At 35.0% G+C, this 20,699-nt stretch overlaps 1 protein-coding gene across 2 annotated transcripts in view; it reads left to right on the forward strand.

Annotated features, from left to right (window-relative positions):
* Nucleotides 1–1,441: 1,441 nt before the first annotated feature.
* LOC126735009 (GTP-binding protein Rhes) overlaps nt 1,442–20,699 on the forward strand; it is a 67,496-nt gene continuing 48,238 nt past the window's right edge. The window contains exons 1-3 of one of the 2 annotated variants that reach the window (XM_050438874.1): nt 1,442–1,666; nt 8,247–8,519; nt 12,409–12,603. In XM_050438874.1, coding sequence (XP_050294831.1) covers nt 8,318–8,519; nt 12,409–12,603 — 397 coding nt within the window. In that variant the 5' untranslated portion in view covers nt 1,442–1,666; nt 8,247–8,317. Of the gene's footprint in view, nt 1,667–8,227; nt 8,520–12,408; nt 12,604–20,699 lie in introns of those variants that run through there. The other variant, XM_050438876.1, reaches the window with a different exon arrangement.

The raw sequence follows: 20,699 nt of genomic DNA on the forward strand, positions 1-20,699 counted from the left end.
TTATGCTTCGAATATTCTAATAAAGGACATATTTTGCTAAATAAATTAAATAGAAATTTCCTTTAGTGAAAAATTAAAGGTTAATATTATTTTGACTTTTATAGGTTATGATTATGTCATTATGTAAAAGAGGAAGTGCCTAAGGCTCCATTTCTAATATACAGTAAACTCTCGTTTATCACAATGTCCCCGAATTTGATTTCTTTCGAGTTTCGGTTATAGTTATAACCGTGTTGAGATACGTGACGTCACCAATTAGCCCTTTTACGTCATCAATTTGTACAGTAAACAAAACAGTAATTATCCACGTCCGGAGCTGTTTTCTAGACGTCAACTGTCAAAAATATTGAAATAAGTGCGGGAAAAAATAAAAACAAACCTTCTTTTCTTTCCTTTTTAAAGATGACAAAAAATTTATTATGGCTAATAAGTTTTCTTTTTTGATATTTATGTTTAAGAACTAATTACATAATATAACATTACTGGCGTCTGGGGTATTATTTACAAACAAACAAAATGATGAGAGCGACAGCTGACAAGTTACTTCAACCAAACATGTCCAAGCGGACACGATTGGTTATGTTATAAAGGGACTGTTCAACCAAGGGCTTAACCGCGGTTAAAACCGATAGATCGCTTGGAATCGGTTAAAGCTATAAGATAACATGATTATTGCTTAAAAAAATATAAATGAATTTGCACGTCATATTTCATATGATTCACATTAATTTACATAATGTAAATCTTGGTTACATAATTGATCGATCAATCGAACTTACCTGTGAGATTTGATCGTAATTATATTTCGGCGCTTCGTCCTCGAGATCATATTAACTAGGTAGTACCGCTTTAGGTGCTAGGTGTCGCCACAAGTGTTTAAAGAAGAATATAAAGTAAAATATCACTCCTCTTCTCTACTCCTTACCTCTCTTATGTCGTATGTCATATGTATCTCTCTTATGTCAGATGTCATACCTGTCATTCCGTTTAAAGATTTTTGACGAGTTGTAAACCCGGGAAATTTAATTCTTGGGGTGGGTTGGGTTGGATAGAAAATACATTTGTTGAAAAATGGATAGCGAATAATATTTTGATTTGTTAGAATTATGTAAAAAAGAGGAGTGCCTAAGGTCAGACGCATCAAAGCACTGCCCTGACCTATAACAATAAATTTAACCTTTGAATACCTACCTCATTAATGTACTATAACTGTGTTATTCTTATACAGGACATTACTTGTATACTTAAATACCTTTTATGTAAAACATTCCTGGTAATATGTGGAAATAATAATAGAATCCTGCCTTACCGGCCCTATAATCGATATCCAAAAAATGACAGAGGGCGTCTTATTCGCGGTTTCACGGGGTTCTAAAAGGGTAACGTCGCGGCGCCGGGCATTAAGCGTCGGGACGGCACGTCGGGTTGTTGCTGCGTCGTCGCTCGGACATCGCGAAGTTTTTAGTTAATTTGTGATCGTTTCTCCCCAAAAAAAATATTTTTTTTTCAAAATTTTCGATTTTTTAAATTTTATGAATTTTTTTTTTTTATTTAAAATTTAGTGAGGGGGATCGTAAGAACGGTTTGTCTGACACTTAGTTGAGTAGAGGCGAGGGTGACTTCTTTGTTCCTGATTAAGATTTTTTTCGTTATTTAAATTTAAATGGTAAGTACTATTCATGAGTGGAGTGTCGGATTGTTGGGGGGGTTTATTAAAATTTGCAATATGGGGATGTAATAAGGCAGTTAAACGCGAGAATAACTGTTGATCCTGGAAGCAATCTGTTGATATTTGATTAAATTATAAGATTTTTTGAATTATTTTTATAAGAATATACCGGCGGTCCTGAGAACGGGAGAATATTTCTAGGAAATAATTGGAATTTTTTTCACATTTTTAGAGCCAACGAAAGAGCATTTTTTGACCACAACTTACTGAGTTAGAGGCGATTTGGTTAACCAAGGTCCAAGTTGCCACTACTCTTAAAAATATTGTCACTAAATAATAAGAATATTCTTAAAATAAAAAAGTCTCCCTCGTGAAAAAGCCCAATGCTTATACCAATACGAATATATGAAGATTTCCCACGTGAACTCCTCATATATAAGCGGGCTTTTTCATATACTCAATGTCATAGTTCAAAATCTGGAACGTAAGAAATTCTCTATTCTTTCTACAATTCCCGTGACATTCATTCTTTTATTGTCTTTTGTCTCTAACGCGGAGCCTTCGGCCTTTTCTATGTAAGGGGGGGTCACAATACTCTTTTATGTATATGAGACATAAAAGAATTTCCAAGGTTATACCTTCCCGTATTTCCTACATACGGATTTCGCTACATAACAGGAATGTTTACTAACCATCCAAACATTAAATACATTAATTATATAGGTATGACATCATAAACATATGTCGATAAATCCCATTAATTTACTTATTTATTTCCATATACTAATTGCATATAGAAGAAAGTCAATACAATGCACTATATAACCCTCGCATCACACACCATATTATTAATACCGTTCCCATATTAAAGCGCGATTAATTTACTCCCTATTATGTTCAATGCCTGTGTAAATGCCGCATATGCATCGTCCTGAATTTCTAAGCTGGTTACATAACACCGAAGGCACCCTCCGTGGAAAATCCGATTTTACGTGTACCTCTTCCGGCTTAAATCGGGACATTAGATCAATTTTGATGTGTCTCGTATTTTAATGGAAAGTGACAATTACTATGTGAAAATGCAAGGAACATCTGTGAGAAATTTTTTGGCATATTAAGCGTGTATTAGAAGAACACAAGTGATGTGTCAACCATGCATATTTCAATGTTTTTACTTTTAAATCCCTTCTCACAAATACCTCCATTTTGACGCAAAAAAATTATGTAAGCGGTTCTTAAGTTATGCCCAATCGAAGTCCACTAACTGATAAAATTCTTGTTTGACATAATTGCCTCTAACAGAGGAAGTTTTTGAGGTAGAAAAAAAGTTCTTATATGAAATTGTTGTGTAAAAAATGCATTCTCTTTGGCTAAAATTATTTTTAAAATATCCCAATTATTTCATAAAAATATTCGCAAGAAAAGTGAAAATTTATTATGAAAATTAAGAAAATAATTGTCCAACTAAAGCTGCCGTAACTACCCCGAATTCTTAATCGAGAATCACGTTTTACCCTCAAATTTTTCCTCAAGAATTCCTTAATATTAAGTTTTTTTCTTATGGTAAACACAAGCACAAGAGAAAAGTCCTATGTCACTCTTGGAGTGGTGCTTGCGCGAAGATATTCGTGGGCATTTATCTTGAATCGCTGTAGGTTGTATGCGTCGGGAAATATGTAAGGTGGAAGCCCGTTCCACAAAGAAGATGTTCTCCAGATGAATGAGTCCCGATACAGCGACGTCCTTGGGGTAGGCAGGTGGACTCGATGTTGATGAGCCGCAACTGCTAGACGCGTCCTTCTTGCCGGAACAGCCCTGGGTGGAATCAGGCCTGCCAACTCAGAGGAGCACTTACCGTGATAATAACGGTAGAATAAACAGAGATCGGCCACCTTTCTCCTGTGCTCCAGACTATCCAGACTCTTTGTCAGTTCTGGTTTGTCGATAAGACGAATAGCTCTCTTCTGTATAGAATCCAGCAGGTTTAAACTATGCTTGAGTGCAAAGCTCCAGACATGCGAGCAATACTCGAGGGAAGGGCGTATTTGAGCCTTATAAAGAGTCAGCAGCTGTTCTGGTGTATACAGTTTTTTCGTTTTGAAAAGCACTCCGAGCTTTTTGGAAGCCGCCCTGGCGATCTCGGCAACGTGGTCATGCCAGGACACATTGTTGGTGCCTTGACACCTGTAGAAGATGTAAAGATATGATTTAATTGGCAATGTTTTCCCTACCATAACCAGCTCTAGGCCACCAAGGTTAGTCTTCATCGTAAATACTGCAGCCTGCGTTTTTTTAGCGTTAAAATTGACCAGATTGTTACCGCCCCACTCCAAGATTGCTCTAACATCGTTGTTGGTTGAAGCTACTTGTTGCTGCCTAAGATTCTGAGAACTTGCGGCTGTCGTTGGTTTAGCGGACTTAAATGTGGAAATAAGTGTGCAAAGCTGTAGATTGGATTGACCAGTGGTTCCTAACAAATCGTTGATATATATCAAGAAAAGGGTGGGGGACAGAATGCATCCTTGAGGGACTCAGCGTTAATGTTAAATTTGTCGGAGAGGTATCCATCGACGGCTACTTGGATTGTTCGTTGTTCAAGAAAACTTTTGATCCAATTCAATAATGAGTTTTGTATTTCGATTGAGGAGAGCTTGGTTAGTAGTCCCTCATGCCACACTCTGTCAAATGCCTTGGAAATATCAAGAGCGACTGAGTGGGACTCGCCGTGCTTCTCCATGGCCTCCGTCCACAAGTGTGTGACGTAGGCCAGAAGATCGCCAGTGGATCTAAGCTTTCGGAAGCCGTATTGATGATCGCTGATTAGTCCAGATGATTCCAGATATCTTAACAGTTGTTGGTTGACTGCTTTCTCCATAATCTTCGATATTACTGGAACTAGTACAATCGGGCGGTAATTGGAAGGCATCGTCTTCTTACCCTTTTTGGGTACAGCTTGCACGCGAGCAGTTTTCCAGCTTGTTGGAAATTGGTCCTGCTTATACGATGCCGTGAACAGTCTACATAAGGGAGGAGTCAATCCGTCTGCACAACGTTTTAGTATTAGGGCTGGTATTCCATCGGGTCCAGAAGCTTTGTTGGTGTCTACGCTTTTAATAATTTTATTTATAATTCGTTGGGGAAACGAAATTTCTCCCATCGATGAATTCACCATTGGCAAATATGGCGGTGTTTTGCCTTGCGAGTACAGAGTAGAATTGGACGCGAACAGTTTACCCGCTGTTAGAGCCAGTAAATAGTTTTAGGAAACAATTTGTGTGACATTTCATAGAATGAAAAATTTCAGTTTAAGATGCAATGCACATGTTTTTCCCAATCCTCTTCAAAGGTGCAAGTTTATGATTTTATTGATGGTATAACGGACGGTCTTGTGATCCCTTGTCTATTAATTTATGACCGAAGACACGTGTTTCACAGGGGCTCAGTCAAATGGCCTTTGAAGCACGTATTGGGTTAGATAAATGTGTTTTGCTTTTGAGAAAACTGAATTCCAACTTTTAGTATCGTTACGGTTTCGGCAGGCATCGAAAGCCAATATTTTTCTCGACGGGTTCTTTTTCGAATTTCGAGGCTTTGCTTGCTGAATATTTAACTTACCATTAATTATTATCTATCTTTTTTGTTGTATATACTTTTCAACGTTACTTGTTTTTCTAATTGGGTCAGTTTAAGAAATTAAAGGATTGTGTTTAGAAAAGCTGCCTTTTATTTCAACCGAACCGACGTGTTGCTGAGACGGGTAGTTTTGGTGACGCGACACCCGCAGTAAGTTGGCTTTTTCCTTTGCTGTTACCGCGATAGAACCATCATCTGCTGTTAGGGGTGGCAAGGCCGACTTAGCAAATCCTTGACTAACGGCTTTCGATACCGACCAGAAAGATCTTGTTCCATTTGGGCAGTTTGTTTTTGATTCTGTTGTTATGACTCTCTTTGCATTCATCAGTAATTCGCTTGCAGCTATTTCTGGAGGCTAAAAAGTTCCTCCGATTTTCGATGGAAGGATGTTGACGCCATTTGCGATATGCTGCGTTTTTAGTGTTTACTGCCTTTTTGCAATTCAGGTTGAACCATTGCTTGTTGTTTGATCCGCATTTAGTAGAAAAAGGGATATAAGCTTCCATTCCTGCCAAGATCGTCTCTGTAATTTGGTTTGCACATTCTGAGATGTTATTGGTTCTAAAGCAGACTTCTTTCCAAGGGAATGAGCGATAAAATTCCCGAAGATGGTTCCACTTTGCTGATTTACACTGCCATACCTTCCGCGGCATCGGAGGATCCTGCTGCGTTTTAACCTCCAACTGGCAAGAGACTGTTATCAATTTGTGATCCGATGTTCCTAGGGGGGCATGTACTGATACAGTGCACGAGTAAGGGTCTGAAGCCAAGACCAGATCTAGGAGACTCGCGAACTTGCCGTCTCGATCGGGGATTCTGGTAGGTTCCTCCACAAGCTGCGTAAGCCCGCATGTGGTGGCAAATAGCTCAGCTTCTCGTCCTTCATCGTCGTTCTTGTTGCAGAAGCGCAGCCAGTTGATATTGTGAACGTTAAAATCACTCATGACGATGATTTCTGCGCTTGGGTAGTCAATTTGCAGAGAGTTAATGCAATCAACCAGGTTCAGAAAGAGCAGTCTATATTGGGTGTCGCTAAGTTAAAAAAATAATAACAATATTGTAAGTGGTTCTTAAATTATATCCAATCGAGTTCACTAATCAACAAAAGTCTTCTTGTTATGTGTTTCAAAACTTCCAAATTCGGTGGGTTTTGGACCTTCTTAATTAGGTAGCAAAGACATATGCAAATTGTCTTTATAATTGGATCACCAAATGACGAGAATATGACGTGAAAATGACCTCTTAATGTCTCAGACAAAATACGTAATACGGAAAAATATGACCTCATTTCTACGTCACTCTTTCATTTTAGGAACAAACATTTAAAAAGTAAATTTATAATTTAACGTATTGGGCAAAAAAAATATTAAAATAAAATATTCTAAACACTAAAAAAAAATGTTAGGTATTTTTTATTTTTGCTTCTAAAATACCCCGGCCACCTGAACTAAGTACTGTACAATTCGAAAATAGTGACGTTCAAATTACTGATTTAAAATGTTTGAAACAAGCCTGAAATTCTATAATATAATAATTGATAATATAGGTAATTGGTGTGTTGAAAAACACCAAATATACACTAAAACCTTAACAATGAATGTTTACCCTATTATACATAGTATACCAACACAACCTGGTTTGATATAATTGCCCCTAACTAAGGAAGTTTTTGAGGTAGAAAAAAAGTTCGTATATGAAATTGTTGTGTAAATAATGCATTCTGTTTGGCTAAAATTATTTTGAAAATATCTCAATTATTTTATAAAAGTATTCTCAAGAAAAGAGATAATTTGTTATGGAGATGAACAAAAGAAATGGTCCAACTTAAACTACCGTAACTTTAGCCGAAACTTTAACCAAGAATCACGTTTCTGCCCTCAAACTTATCCTCAAGAAGTCCTTAATATTAAACTAAAAAAATTATGACAATATTATAAGTGGTTTTTCAAGTTATGTCCACTAATCGATAAATATATTATTGTTGCAATTTGTTTCACGTCTTTCCAACTTGGTCGCCCTTGGACCTTATTTGACATAATTGCCCCTAACTCAGGAAGTTTCTGAGGTACGAAAAATGTTCGCATATCAAATTGTTGTGTAAGAAAAACACTTTCTTTGGCTTATTTTTAATTAGTTAATATTCGCAAAAAAAAAAGAAAATTAACAAAAAAAGGACCCAATCAAAACTGCTCTACCTACCCGAATCACGTTTCTACCGGCCAATTTTTCCTCAAGAACTTCTTAACATTAAAGTGAAAAAAATATGAACATATTAGTGGCTCCTAAGATATGTCCAAGAATCCATATCCATAAGGCCAATCTGTTTTGCTCTTTTTTCGTTTGTCTCCAGCTTTTCCTTCGGTAGCAAACCTTCCATGAACGTTTCCAAAGACATTGTCCCACTTCTGAATGCAAAAACGACCGAAATTACACGACTATCGGACCTTAATGATGATTACGGTGTGCTAATTTTGGAGACCATTAACTTTTGCGACTCCCAAGGAAACGTTTCCGCCACACGGAATTTTATGTGGGGGATACAACAAAGGGGAAACGTATGCATTTTTAATGTGAGAGACTTATTGCTGAAGGGAGTTACACTACCCCAGTTTAATTAATATACAGTGAGGCCGTATAGTCACGCGTATAAATTCCATAAGGAATTAGGGAATTTTTTGTTTTTGTTCTTTGTATTCAGTTTGACTTATGACAGCTGTCAAAGATATGATACAGTTTTTATAATAGCAACTAAAGGACTTTTTTTAGGCAGTTTCAACAAAAATGCCTTAAGATAACATACTATATGTAGCGCTTAAAATAAGAAATTTTACGCGGGCACTTAAAAAACATTCTTTGACACCTGTCACTTCGAAGGTGACATCCGTCAAAATGCAGGCCTGTAAAACCAAAAACCTCGAAGAACAAAAATCCCTTTTTTTTCCAGTTTAGACTATCCAGTTATGCCATCCATCGGTGAAGGGATCATCGTGATCACGGTCGTCGATCATCAGTACCATGAATTTCAGTTTGTGCACCAGCTGGTTCTGCACTAAACCGGAACAAGAAAAATCGACGAATAATCACGCGAGCAGCAACAACCATCACCAGGAGTACCAGGCGGTGGTCACTTCTGGACCTGGTCCTAGCCCGGCCAGTTCCAGTTCTTGCGATGACGTAGTACCGCCATCGAAAAATTGTTTTAGGCTGATCATGTTGGGTGAGTTAATTTTTGAATATACTCCATATTTTTTTCATTGTGCGATCAAGCATGTATTGAAAGACCATCCAGAAAACTGAATTATCCAGTTTCTTTATACGTATTTGTGTACAAAAAGGGGTTTTTTCGCACAGGATCCGAAAGCATATACGGTTCAATCAAGCAGTCGGGCGTAAATTGCCCCCCACGAATTCCCCCAGGGGAAAACCTTTACAAATGTTTTATCCGATTTTCGAGAAAGGGTTAACTCGCTCGCTTCGTGACCCCCACGGACTTTTTTTAGATCTAATTCGTGGTTTCAGGTTTCCTTCTGTACAGGTGACATTAAATGAAATATTACTCGTTCCCTTTTCAATATGTCTCGCTAAAAAAAAACCTTTTTCGTTCGTATTACCGCTTATTCCGGAGAATAAAGGTAAAAAAGACCTTCGCTTTGATACGCACCAATCTCTTTAGGTCGGCAAAAATCTCGGTTTGAAGCTGTTTCCATTTAATTTTCAAATGTAACACCATTTAAGAGCTTTTTTCTGATTCGAATAAAGAAATTTAATTTTTTTTTTAAAACAGTCACATAACCTCGAAAACTTTGAATTTTGAGGTTAACCAAGTGTCAACGAATTTACGGACACTGTTGCCAAAATATTCAGTAAAAATATCTATCTATAAATGTCGATTGAATTACCGCCTTAAATAATTCTATCTGAAAATCTTTAAATAAATTAAATCTTATACTCAAAAATCTGTAGATGAGAGAAAATAAGAAAAAAAAAGTAATAAGATAAAACATAATAGCGGCAACGCTGCTCATTTTTTTTTTGACGTATTGATTTTTGAGGTTAGCGACTTTTGTTTGTCAATTTGAGTTGTTTAAATTCGAAAACTATCCTAAAATGCCTCAATTTTTTTTAAAATTTTAACGTTTTTTCAATATTCTGTAAAGCGTAACTAGTAAGACCGCCCCAAAAAATGGCTTTACTGGTTGTTTATGTACCAGAAACCAGTAGAATAACTAGTTTTCCTATAATCTATTCGAAAAAGTACTCCATAGCAGTACCTAAATCAATAACGCCCGGTTAAATTGTCCTTTTCACCATGGATCGTAGTTTAGCTCCCGTGCATACTGCATAATAATTATGGGCTAAATTTTGAGGTACGCCATGAAGAGAGGAATGCACGCCCGGCTATGCTTTTATCGTTAAAATTACACACACAGAGGGTAAATTTTCCGGTTTAATAATGTGGAGTGAAGTTCGAAAACGAGAAGGTCAAAGCTTAAAGTGTGGTCTACTGGATATTTGTGTTATTATGGAGGCTGGGATGTTTGGGGTAAACAAGGAGACCATTATACTTCAACCTCTACAGTTTGAAGTAGAGGTTAGAACAGTTTTAGTTTATTTTATTGTAACATTCATTAGGTTTTGACTTATGATTTTAAAGGTCAATCACAAGCCTATGTTAAAAAAAAAGGAAAAATTACATTCAATTCAATCTATTACATAATTACATGAAAAATTCATCAATTTTCCCAAAAACACAAAATCTACAACATCTCAGAAACATTTAATAAAATGACAAAGGTTACACATGTTTCGCTCGACTAGAGCATCATCAGACCATAACATACACAAGACACCTAACATAAGGTATTAAAAAAATAATTATACCTGTGGCACCTAAGTGGCTTCATACCTGACCTGTGTCGCCTTAAATTATTACAAGCTAAAATATTCTAAATTTTTGACTAAAGCATCTAAAAAAAATCTCAGTTAAAACAAGAAAACCCGAAATTTGATTGTACATACATAGTATTGCATTTATACTTAAGTTAAGATGCAAGATTTAAATTTTATAATAGCTTGATAAATGTATTCTTTCACTTTTTTATTACATTTTTTTTTAATTGCTTCAGTTTTTGTTCGACCCAAAGGGTCAATAAAGATCAATTTAATATTCCTCATACTTAGAGGGACAAAGATTTACACTATTTTTGGTACCTTCGAAATGATATTCTTAGCTTTGTCAGTATTGTGTATAAAAGAGCACACAGGTTGTATAAAAAGATTACATAAACTTTCTACACAATAATTTCTCCCATTTTCAAAGAAGTACCTACAGATTTCCCTTAATTTTTGAATATATGTATAGAATCATTTACATCATAACAGAACGAGATCAAAGTTTACTGAATAAAATATATTAAAGTATTTTATTCAGTAAACTTTGACGAGATATTTTCATTTAATACTATTTTGATAGGGTTGGAATACATAATTAATTAAATAAACTTTAATCTTGATTGGATAAATAAAAAAGCAAACAATCAAAGCCTTATTATTTAATATATGAGAGTGTTTTTTTTGTGTAGTGTCAAATGTCTTTTCCAGATCAGTGACAAACTTAAGTTAGATTTAGTTCTTTGTTAAGAACTAATGTTTTCCTAAAGTCAAGTACAAGTAAAGAAATTAGAGTTAAGAGTTAAGTACAAGTCCTTAGCTCAAACATTCAATTAGCACACAATTGTCCAGGTTATTGGATACAAGACAAACTTCTATTTGATAAGTGTTACGGAAGTTATTTTCAAAAAGTTCAGGGATTGACTCCAGATGATTATCTGCCAACTATCAAGCAACCCAATTGACTAAATTGTCTTTGATCAGACTAAGCCTGCTACCTAATCATTTATCAGAACTTATATTTATAGACGGTTTTTTAGAGGAAGTCTCTCCGATTCTAATCTTCTCGAAAATGTCTTATCAAACATTCGGCAGCATTAGACGAAAAGGCAGCGTGTATCACATAAGCTCAGGGAACTTAATTGGCTTTCTATGTACAATAGAAGAATATTGCACTCGGCTTGCTTTTTTTTATAACATTGTTAAATATAAATGTCCTATTTATCTTAATAAGAAAGTAGTATACCGTACGGATATCCATAATCTTAATATACGAAGAAAACATATTTTTACAATCCCAAGACACAATAAAGAGTCTTTCAAAAAGGGATTTTCATATAACATAGCCTCCACCCTTAATAAATTCAAAATTAATACATTTAATTTTTCTGTTGTGTATTTAAAAAATAAAATCAGGCAGCTCCTTTAGCAAATTTATATTTTTATCATTGAGTTTAGCAGATCTAGGGTAGATGTAGATAATAATATTATTATTCGTCCACATTGTTAGTTTGGTTTAATGTAGGTCTTTTTGCCTACTTTATATAAAATTGGGTTACTGGCAAAAATTGAGGAATTATTGTGAAGGTTATTTGAGTGCTATAATGAAAAGTGTATAGCAATGCATGGGCTTTAACAGCCCCTTCCTTGGGAGGGATGCTGAATAAAAAGCCTTTTGTTCCAGTATTATATGTATGTAAATATTCTAAACTATGTAAATGTTATGGAACAATAAAATGATTTATTATTATTATTATTATTATTTCAATGTTTTTAAGAAAACTGCTGTGTATTTTTTGTGATTCCTGAGTTTCTAGACAGCATTGGCTTCTCTTTACATAAAATACGGCAATGGGAAAAAAATATAATTTAAAATGCACGTTTTAAAAGAAAACCAGGCGGCCCCTATAAAATACGAAAATCTGCCTTGAAATATTACGTAACGCACAGGTTTCGGTAATTTTCCTATAAAGACGCGACTGTAAATCCCGGAAAGGGGAGCCTGTTCACCGGGAACTTGTAGAGAGCATGATGACGGAGCCGGAGGGAAAATTAATAATACCCGTTTTCTTTTTTTTTTTTTTTTTGAAAATAAATTACTTTCTAAGTGAAATTCGCGTTTGAGAAATGTAATTTAATTATTACAGAACGTTCCGTTCGTAAAAATCATCTTTTATTGTACAATGGGAGGATTTTATTTAAAAAATATATTTCAGGATCGGCAAGAACGGGGAAAACCTGCCTAGTTTCCCGCTTCCTTGGCGCTAAATTCCACGAAAACTACACTCCAACCATTGAAGACTTCCATCGAAAACTTTATAGGATACGTGGGGAAATTTATCAGCTGGACATCTTGGACACCTCCGGGAATCATCCCTTTCCCGCCATGAGACGATTATCATTTCTTACAGGTAAAATTTAAATATACAAACCGAACACTCAACAATCAGCTTAAACTTGTTTGAATTTTCATTCGTTAGTATAGCCGGGGCAAACCGAAACATTAAAACGGTGCGGCTTAACTTTCCTGAACGCTTATATAACACGGAAACTTTTGCCGAATGAAATTCTATCCTCCCTCTAGCTCGGGCCCGTTGTTTGCTCGAATCACTGATTTTCCTCAGCTGGGTATAAGGCGGAGTTAATTTAAGGTAAATTAGCTTCCGCCAGGCAGGGATTAATTGATATACTCATTTTTTTTTAAGTGCTACCTACAGGCGTTTTATAAATAAATAGCACTTTATTTTCAACAGTCACACACTTACGGTAAATGCAAAAATTTTGTTAGATTTATAAAGAAAACTACAAGAAAATTAAACAATAGATTACAAATGTGTAGATACTTTGCACCTGTTATCAAAACATTTTAGACCAAGAAAAAGTGGAGAAACCAAGGAAAAGCAATACACACAAATAATAATTAATAAAACAATTATTGAAACTTCTTTAAAACAATATAGTTTTCTTAATGGATTAATCAGGGCTATGGGAGGGGTGGCGCTGACCGCATAAACATATTTGTGATACTCACAATAATGCCCTTTCAAGAAGTAACAAACTCTCTTCCTCACCTGAAGGCTTCAGGTGACCCAACCAGCTCACCAATCTTTACTTTCAACAAACCCTACATAATGAATATAAAGGGAATTGGTACCAATCGGATCGGATAATGGGTGTTACTATAATGGTACATAGTATTTATTCCAATTTAGTTTCCAAAACTAAAACTTAAGTAACCAGTCTAAGTGCAGTGGTGTCCGCACCACCCTCTGCAGATACATATTTGTTCACAGATTCCCTTTAAGGTTTGATAAAGAATGGAAAACGACTTTTTGAGGTATTCTAGTTCCCTCTTTTTAGCCTAAAAAGGCAGTTGAACCTGGTGCCCTACTTACTCTTTGTCGGCAGGTAGAACGCACTCAACTGCCTGGAAGAAGTCATCTACTCCTATTTAGACCTCACTATTCTACTAATTCTATTATAGGAGAAAAGGAGGCTGAGCCGAAACACAGCTTTGGATTTCTTATTCTTAAATTGATCTTTGGAACTAAAAACCCAATTTGACTGATGAAGGGACATTTTTTGTACTTTTCGTTATTGACCATATAACAGATAAGTGTATATTCATTTTACTGTACTAAAGCAGATGACATATCAAAAAGTTTACCACAAGCTGAAAATCATTTGAAACATCTGTCACATGTGGGTGTATCTAAATCTTACTTTCTTGCCCCCACTAACGTTTTAGAAATGAGGGAGATTATTTCTAAGTTAATCAATTCATAAAATGTCCTTGCATATTTTTCTGGCTCTTTTTACAGAGGTATTGAAGAGTAGCGATAGACACCGCTTTTACACTAGTAGAAGTGGTGAATGAAATAGAAATGAAACAACAATATTCGTCCAGGCAGTTGAACCTGGTGCTCTATGTAGTCTTTGGCAGCTAGTAGAACGCACTCAATTGCCTGAAAGAAGTAATCTACTCTTATCTATATCTCTAAGATAAGATTATTAGAAATGGATAAAAATATTCGCCCAGGCAGTTGAATCTGGTGCTTTATATACTCTTTGTTTGCAGGTATAACGCACTCAACTGCCTGGAAGAAGTGATCTACTCTTATCTATATTTCTAAGACAGGGTCATTAGAAACGGCTTCAAAATATTCGTCCAAGTAGTTGAAACTGATGCTTGTTTACTTGAATACAGTCAACTGTCTGGAAGATGTCATTTACTCATATAACCATCACTTAGATAACCTCAATAAAAACGAAATAAAAACATACTTCCAGGCAGTTGAATCTGATGCTTTATATACTCTTTGTCTGTTGGTAGAACGCACTCAGCTGCCTGGAAGAAGTCATCTACTCTTATCTATATTTCTAAGACAGGGTCATTAGAAACGGCTTCAAAATATTCGTCCAAGTAGTTGAAACTGATGCTTGTTTACTTGAATACAGTCAACTGTCTGGAAGATGTCATTTACTCATATAACCGCACTTAGATAACCTCAATAAAAAAGAAATAAAAACATACTTCCAGGCAGTTGAACCTGGTGCTTTGTATACTCTTTGTCTGCCGGTATAACGCACTCAACTGCCTGGAAGAAGTCATTTACTCACCTCACTAAGATAACCTCAATGGAAATGAAATAGCAATATTCGTCCAGGCAGTTGAACCTGGTGCTCTATGTAGTCTTTGACAGCTAGTGGAACGCACTCAACTGCCTGGAAGAAGTCATCTACTCTTATCTATATTTCTAAGACAGGGTCATTAGAAACGGCTTAAAAATATTCGTCCAAGTAGTTGAAACTGATGCTTGTATACTTAAAAGCAGTCAACTGTCTGGAAGATGTCATTTACTCTTATAACCGCACTTAGATAATCTCAATAAAAAAGACATAAAAACATACTTCCAGGCAGTTGAACCTGGTGCTTTATATACTGTTTGTCTGTTGGTAGAACGCACTCAACTGCCTGGACAGAGTCATCTACTTCATCAATGATATCATTAACGGTATCAAAATCCTAGTCCAGATGACTGTTTTTCCTAGTGCGTTCCAATCTATTTCCTTCAAATGCATTACAAATTACGAGACAGTACAGTAGTACTCGACACGTCGTGTTTCGCTAACGATGTTAGCATCTTCAAGAGAAGATTAAACTTTTTTCTTTTATACTTTATTACCTTATTAAAACTAGAGTTTTAATGTTCTCCCGAAGATGCTAAGGCACGAAAACACGTCTCGAGAGTAAAAATAAAGAGTTTTGGTTAGTGGTAAAACTCTCTCGTAATTTGAGCGTCACACCAAAGGTTCCAACAATAGGACTATCTGAAACTGACACTTCAATATGGCGCCCGTCCGCCATTTTAAAATTAGCTACGCGTTTTTGTGCCGAAACCACGAACTTAACCCTCTACTGCATGAATTTTCCAAAAAAAAAATTTTTTTCTGGAAAAAATATATTTTTATGCTGTATATCTTATTTTTCGACGTATACATATTAAAAACATTTTTTTTTGTTTTATTTTTTTATTTTTAGCCAAAAAAAGAAATGTTCCCGAAAGGGAACATTATGGATTAATTTTATATAAAGGTAAGTAAAAATAATTTTAATTCTTATGTAAGTATAATATTTTAGGAAGTATGGAATTTAACGAAACAGTTTTGTTTTGAATTACAACAAAGATGAACCTTACATTTTAAACATTTAAATTTACATCTCTCCCTTTCCACTGTCCAGTTTGGCCAATGGCCAACACTATCTAATTGAATTATCCTAAATGGTCCAGCTTCTTGGCATCTTCTTTTTGGTATAGGTAGAATTTCATTACTTGGTCGTCCCCTTTTATGACTATTTGGAAAGCCTCTATTGCACAACTGCATAGCAAGTTCAGTTTTGAAAGTCAAAAGTGGTATAATATTGCTTTCTTGTCCAAGTTGTTTTTTAATTTTTTTATCTAATATCCAGGCATTTACGGCAACCACGTCAAGCATATGATAAAATATTCTATGGTACCATTTGCGACTCTTCATTTTTATAGGGTAAAGGCCAAGTAACGAATCCTGGAGATCCACTCCCCCCATGTGTTTATTATAAACTCGAACAATATCGGGACAATCAATTTTCTTTTTAGTATTCTCGGTTTTGAAAAATCTTTTTACTTTTCTAACAGGTTCCGTACCGCAATAGGACGAAGCCAAGGTAACAATTTTATTGTCATACCACTGAACTACTCTTATTTCATATTTTCCCAAAGTTACTGACTTTTCTTCTATTGTCCCTCTTCCGTTTGTTTTCATTTGTTTTTCGGTTTTGGGATTGAAATTTTTAAGGCGGTTCTGTCTAATAGTGCCGACACTTTGAATACTTTTATCCGCTAAGTAAGCTATAAGAGGTAGTGAACAAAAATAGTTATCATAATAAATTTTATGATTTATGTTTGGAGGAACATCTCTGCATAATCGAACAATAACGTTACTTGCTGCTCCTAAATTTGGCTCTCCTTGTATGATCTGCGTTGCATCCTTATCTCCATAAAGCTCAAAGTTATATGAAATTCCTGAAACTCCAGAAAGTACCCACATTTTGTAGCCCCATTTATGAGGTTTCTTCGGGTTATAGGTTTTTAGACTAATCCTTCCTTTGAACGGTATTATTTGTTCGTCGCACGACAAATTTTCTTCCAGAGGCAATTTTTTACAGGCAATTTTTATTTCATCCAGAACTGGCATAATTTTATCAATACTTTTATCACTTGTCAAATTATCTGCAAAGTGGATATTTTTTTAGCCTTTCGAAGCGGTTTACGGTCATTACATCTGCAATTTGCGGAAATCGAGTGTTTGGGGACCAATGTCTTCTTGTTGTGGGTAGTCGAACGAGAGATGACCAATAAATAATTGCAACAAATCGTTGTAGTTCCTCAACTCCTGTTGTGAAAGGTACATTTGGATTTTTTTGTACACTGTACAGGCAACTTTGGCGAGCAGTTTCTTCAAAAAATTCTTCGGAAAGAAAAAAAGAAAACAATTTATACGGAGTATTCAGTTGCAAAATTGAATCAGGCAACTGTTCACTTCCAAGAAATTGTGTGTTTAGTTCATCTGTTTGGCTGCGTGTCTCTGTCCATTTTATTTGAGATATATCTATATAATTTAGACGTTGTCGTAAGACGGACAATGGTATGTTGTCATCTGGTTCTTCATCGCTGCTAGTAGTGTATAAATCTTCATTTTCTGGCTTAGGGCTCTCCCGAATTTCGTCTTCAGAAAGTTCCGAATCTTCGCTTTCATCAGGAATATTCCTCACGTGAAAAACGGGTTTAAGTTTTTTTCCATAAAAATTTTTGGTACTTATTGGCGTAAAGTCATCTGGATCCATTCTGAAAAAAAAAACAATAATTTAGCTAAAAAATATACTTGTCAAAAAAAAACAAAAATATCTAGTACCGAAGTAATTTCTACGCATAATGTTCCCGGATGGGAACAAAAATATAAATATGTTTTTTATTACTTTATTTCAAGAAGTATTTGAACTAAATGTACCTTATACTAATTTATATACTACAAAATGATATTTTAAAAAAATAGTAATTATTACTTACCTAAAAATATAATTATTTACCACTAAAACTCGCACAAAAACACGTTACGTCTCGTCAGAACAGTAGAAACCAAAATATGGAATATTTTGTCTTGGCCTAACATCTAGTGGGAGAATGACAAAGTTTTAAATAACAATGTTCCCGAGAAGTCACTCCATGCATAAAAACAATATTTTGTAAGTTTTATTTAATAGAAATTATTGAAAAATGATATTGTTCCCGATTGGGAACAAAATGCAATAGAGGGTTAACTGCCAATTCAATGAAAAGTAAATGACCGCTACTAGGTGGCCGCCATTTTGCGTCTGATTGTGTCTCTTCGATGTTGGTCATTCTGATAAATTTCAGTTGTGCCAATTGTAGGAAAACAAAAACAATTTGAGTTTTTGGGAGGTTATGTTTACAAAAACAAAGTAGAACGTTACATTTAGTAAAGAATTTAAGATAGTTGCGTTAGATCTAAGATTCTTGTTGTACTTCTTAATCCTCACCTAAAATGAGACAAAGTTTCAATTAACTTGGGATAGATAGAACAGCTCTATATGTTGCGTTTTCATACATTTATTTTTGCCATTAACTAAAATTACAAGAATCTTAAACTCGTGCGCATTTGAAAAAATCCCTACGGCATCGAGGCGGAAGCGTGAGTGCGCGGAGTATGGTATTCGTACTGAACATAGATAAAGACGTAGTACTGAATCAATCAATTGTGACCGCAACAAAGTTTTCTCGTTGATTGACATGTACTTTGGCGTGTCGCTGCAGAGCCCTTTTGGGCATTTATGTTACCGGACAAACGGTGCAAGGCCTTGCAGGACATCCATTCGAGCCAGTCAGGTAAGCCCTTTGTTCTGGGATTTTTTCCGCAAAATTTATTTTCCTTTACCCGCAAAACTTAAGTAAAAATGTTATATTTATATTTATTTATTTATTTATTTTATTTTACAATACAAGCCTTACAGGTAAATAAATACCCATCTACAAGGCAGGAAAGACCTTCAAATACATAAATATAACTTATGCTAACTAAGAAAAATGTATATATAACTTGTTACAAAAATGTTCTGAGCTAACTAAAACTAACTAAAAAATTACATAAAAAGTAATAAGAGGCATAGAAAATAAGTAACAAAAACTATCAAAACCTAATGTGCTGACTATAAGCCTCAATTTTTATTAACGGAAATGGCTATATTATTTACAAAAAATAGCTTAATACAAAGTGAGCGACATAAGGCTTCCTTTATAATATTGAAAATGCCAAAATGAGCATCATTATTGTAAATACTACACATGGTATAAATTGGTGAAAATTTAAGTAGATTTGTTCTAGGAGTAGGGAGATGAAACGTGGTATGATGTCTATTATTGAGACGAGGCACAAAAAAATATAATTTTGACAGTAATGGCGGACTATCGATTAGATAATTAAGTAATTTATGCAATGTCATAAGAGCAGAAAAGGTTCGTCGAGTTTCTAGGGAACAAATATTAAAACGTTGGAGCAGATCATCATGTGGAAAACCCTGAGGTGGGTATACATTATCACACTTAAAACATAAGTATTTTAAAAAGCGCCTTTGCACTTGCTCTAGATTGTTAATGTGTACATTATAAGCCGGCGACCATATCACCGAAGCATATTCCAATCGCGATCGTACATATGCAAAATATAATGTTTTTATGGCATCTGGATTTCTGAAATCCTTAGTGCTTCTATAAATAAATCCATATGATTTTGACGCTTCTGAGACTACTGTGTCAATATGGTATGAGAAAGACAGTTTGGTATCAAAGTACACTCCCAAGTCTTTAAAAGAATTTGTGCGTATTAATGTAGTCGTATTTAAAGCGTAGTTAAATAATAACGGTTTTAATTTGTTGGTATATGTCATAACATTACATTTAGAAACATTCAACTTTAGACCATTTTCTACACACCAAGCATTTACCAAGTCAAGATTATACTGCAATCTATGACAATCTGCGAGATTTCTTATTTTATTATATAACTTGGTATCGTCTGCATAAAGTAAAAAAATCGCAATCCTTTTAATTAAAAATTCAAAAACTTTACAAAAATTGCAAATTATAGATATAGGTCTATAATTACATATATCGGACTTATTACCTTTTTTAAATACAGGACAAACCTTGGAAACTTTCCATAATGCGGGAATAGACCCCGATAAAAGACAGTTGTTAAACAAAACAAGTAAAGGCTTTACAAGTATATGCCTACAGTCCTTAATAATAAATGCAGGAATAAGATCCGCTCCTGTTGTAAATTTAGGTTTTAATTTGTTTAAAGCATTGAGTACTTCGCGTTCTGAAAAACAAGAAATATTTATATTAAGAGAGTTATTTGGGGTATGATGAGAATTAGGGTGTAAATTATTTTTTAAAAAAGATCGTTTAAAGTAGTCAGCGAAGGAATTAACTATTTTAAGGGTGCCCTTTATAGGAGTGTCCGATATATTCGAATTTTTGAACCAGATTAAAGCTACAAATCACTATACCTATATGATTGATTCTATGATAAACATAGATAGACACTTCACAATAATTCGGTTTTGAGAAACAGTGATCCATATACGTTTAAATAAGAATGCTGATATATTACCCACGTATTAAATAAGGAGGAAGCTATACAAACCGTCGAGTGATCGTGTTGTAGAATCCCAATGACGGTTAAGAAACAATATCAATAAAAAAATTAATTTAGTTTGTGACAGATCACACATCAAACGTCACTACTGTTATTTAATAGATTTTTTGTTGGCAACACTGAAAATGTTCAGAGTGACCAGCATCAAAAGGACACAACCACTATAAAAATGGCCAAAGGTCATTTTTGGGTATATTATGTATTTGCAGTCCAGGTATATTTATTAAGTTCG

Source organism: Anthonomus grandis, chromosome 4 (genome assembly GCF_022605725.1).
Source record: "Anthonomus grandis grandis chromosome 4, icAntGran1.3, whole genome shotgun sequence".
In the NCBI taxonomy this organism is placed as follows: domain Eukaryota; kingdom Metazoa; phylum Arthropoda; class Insecta; order Coleoptera; family Curculionidae; genus Anthonomus; species Anthonomus grandis.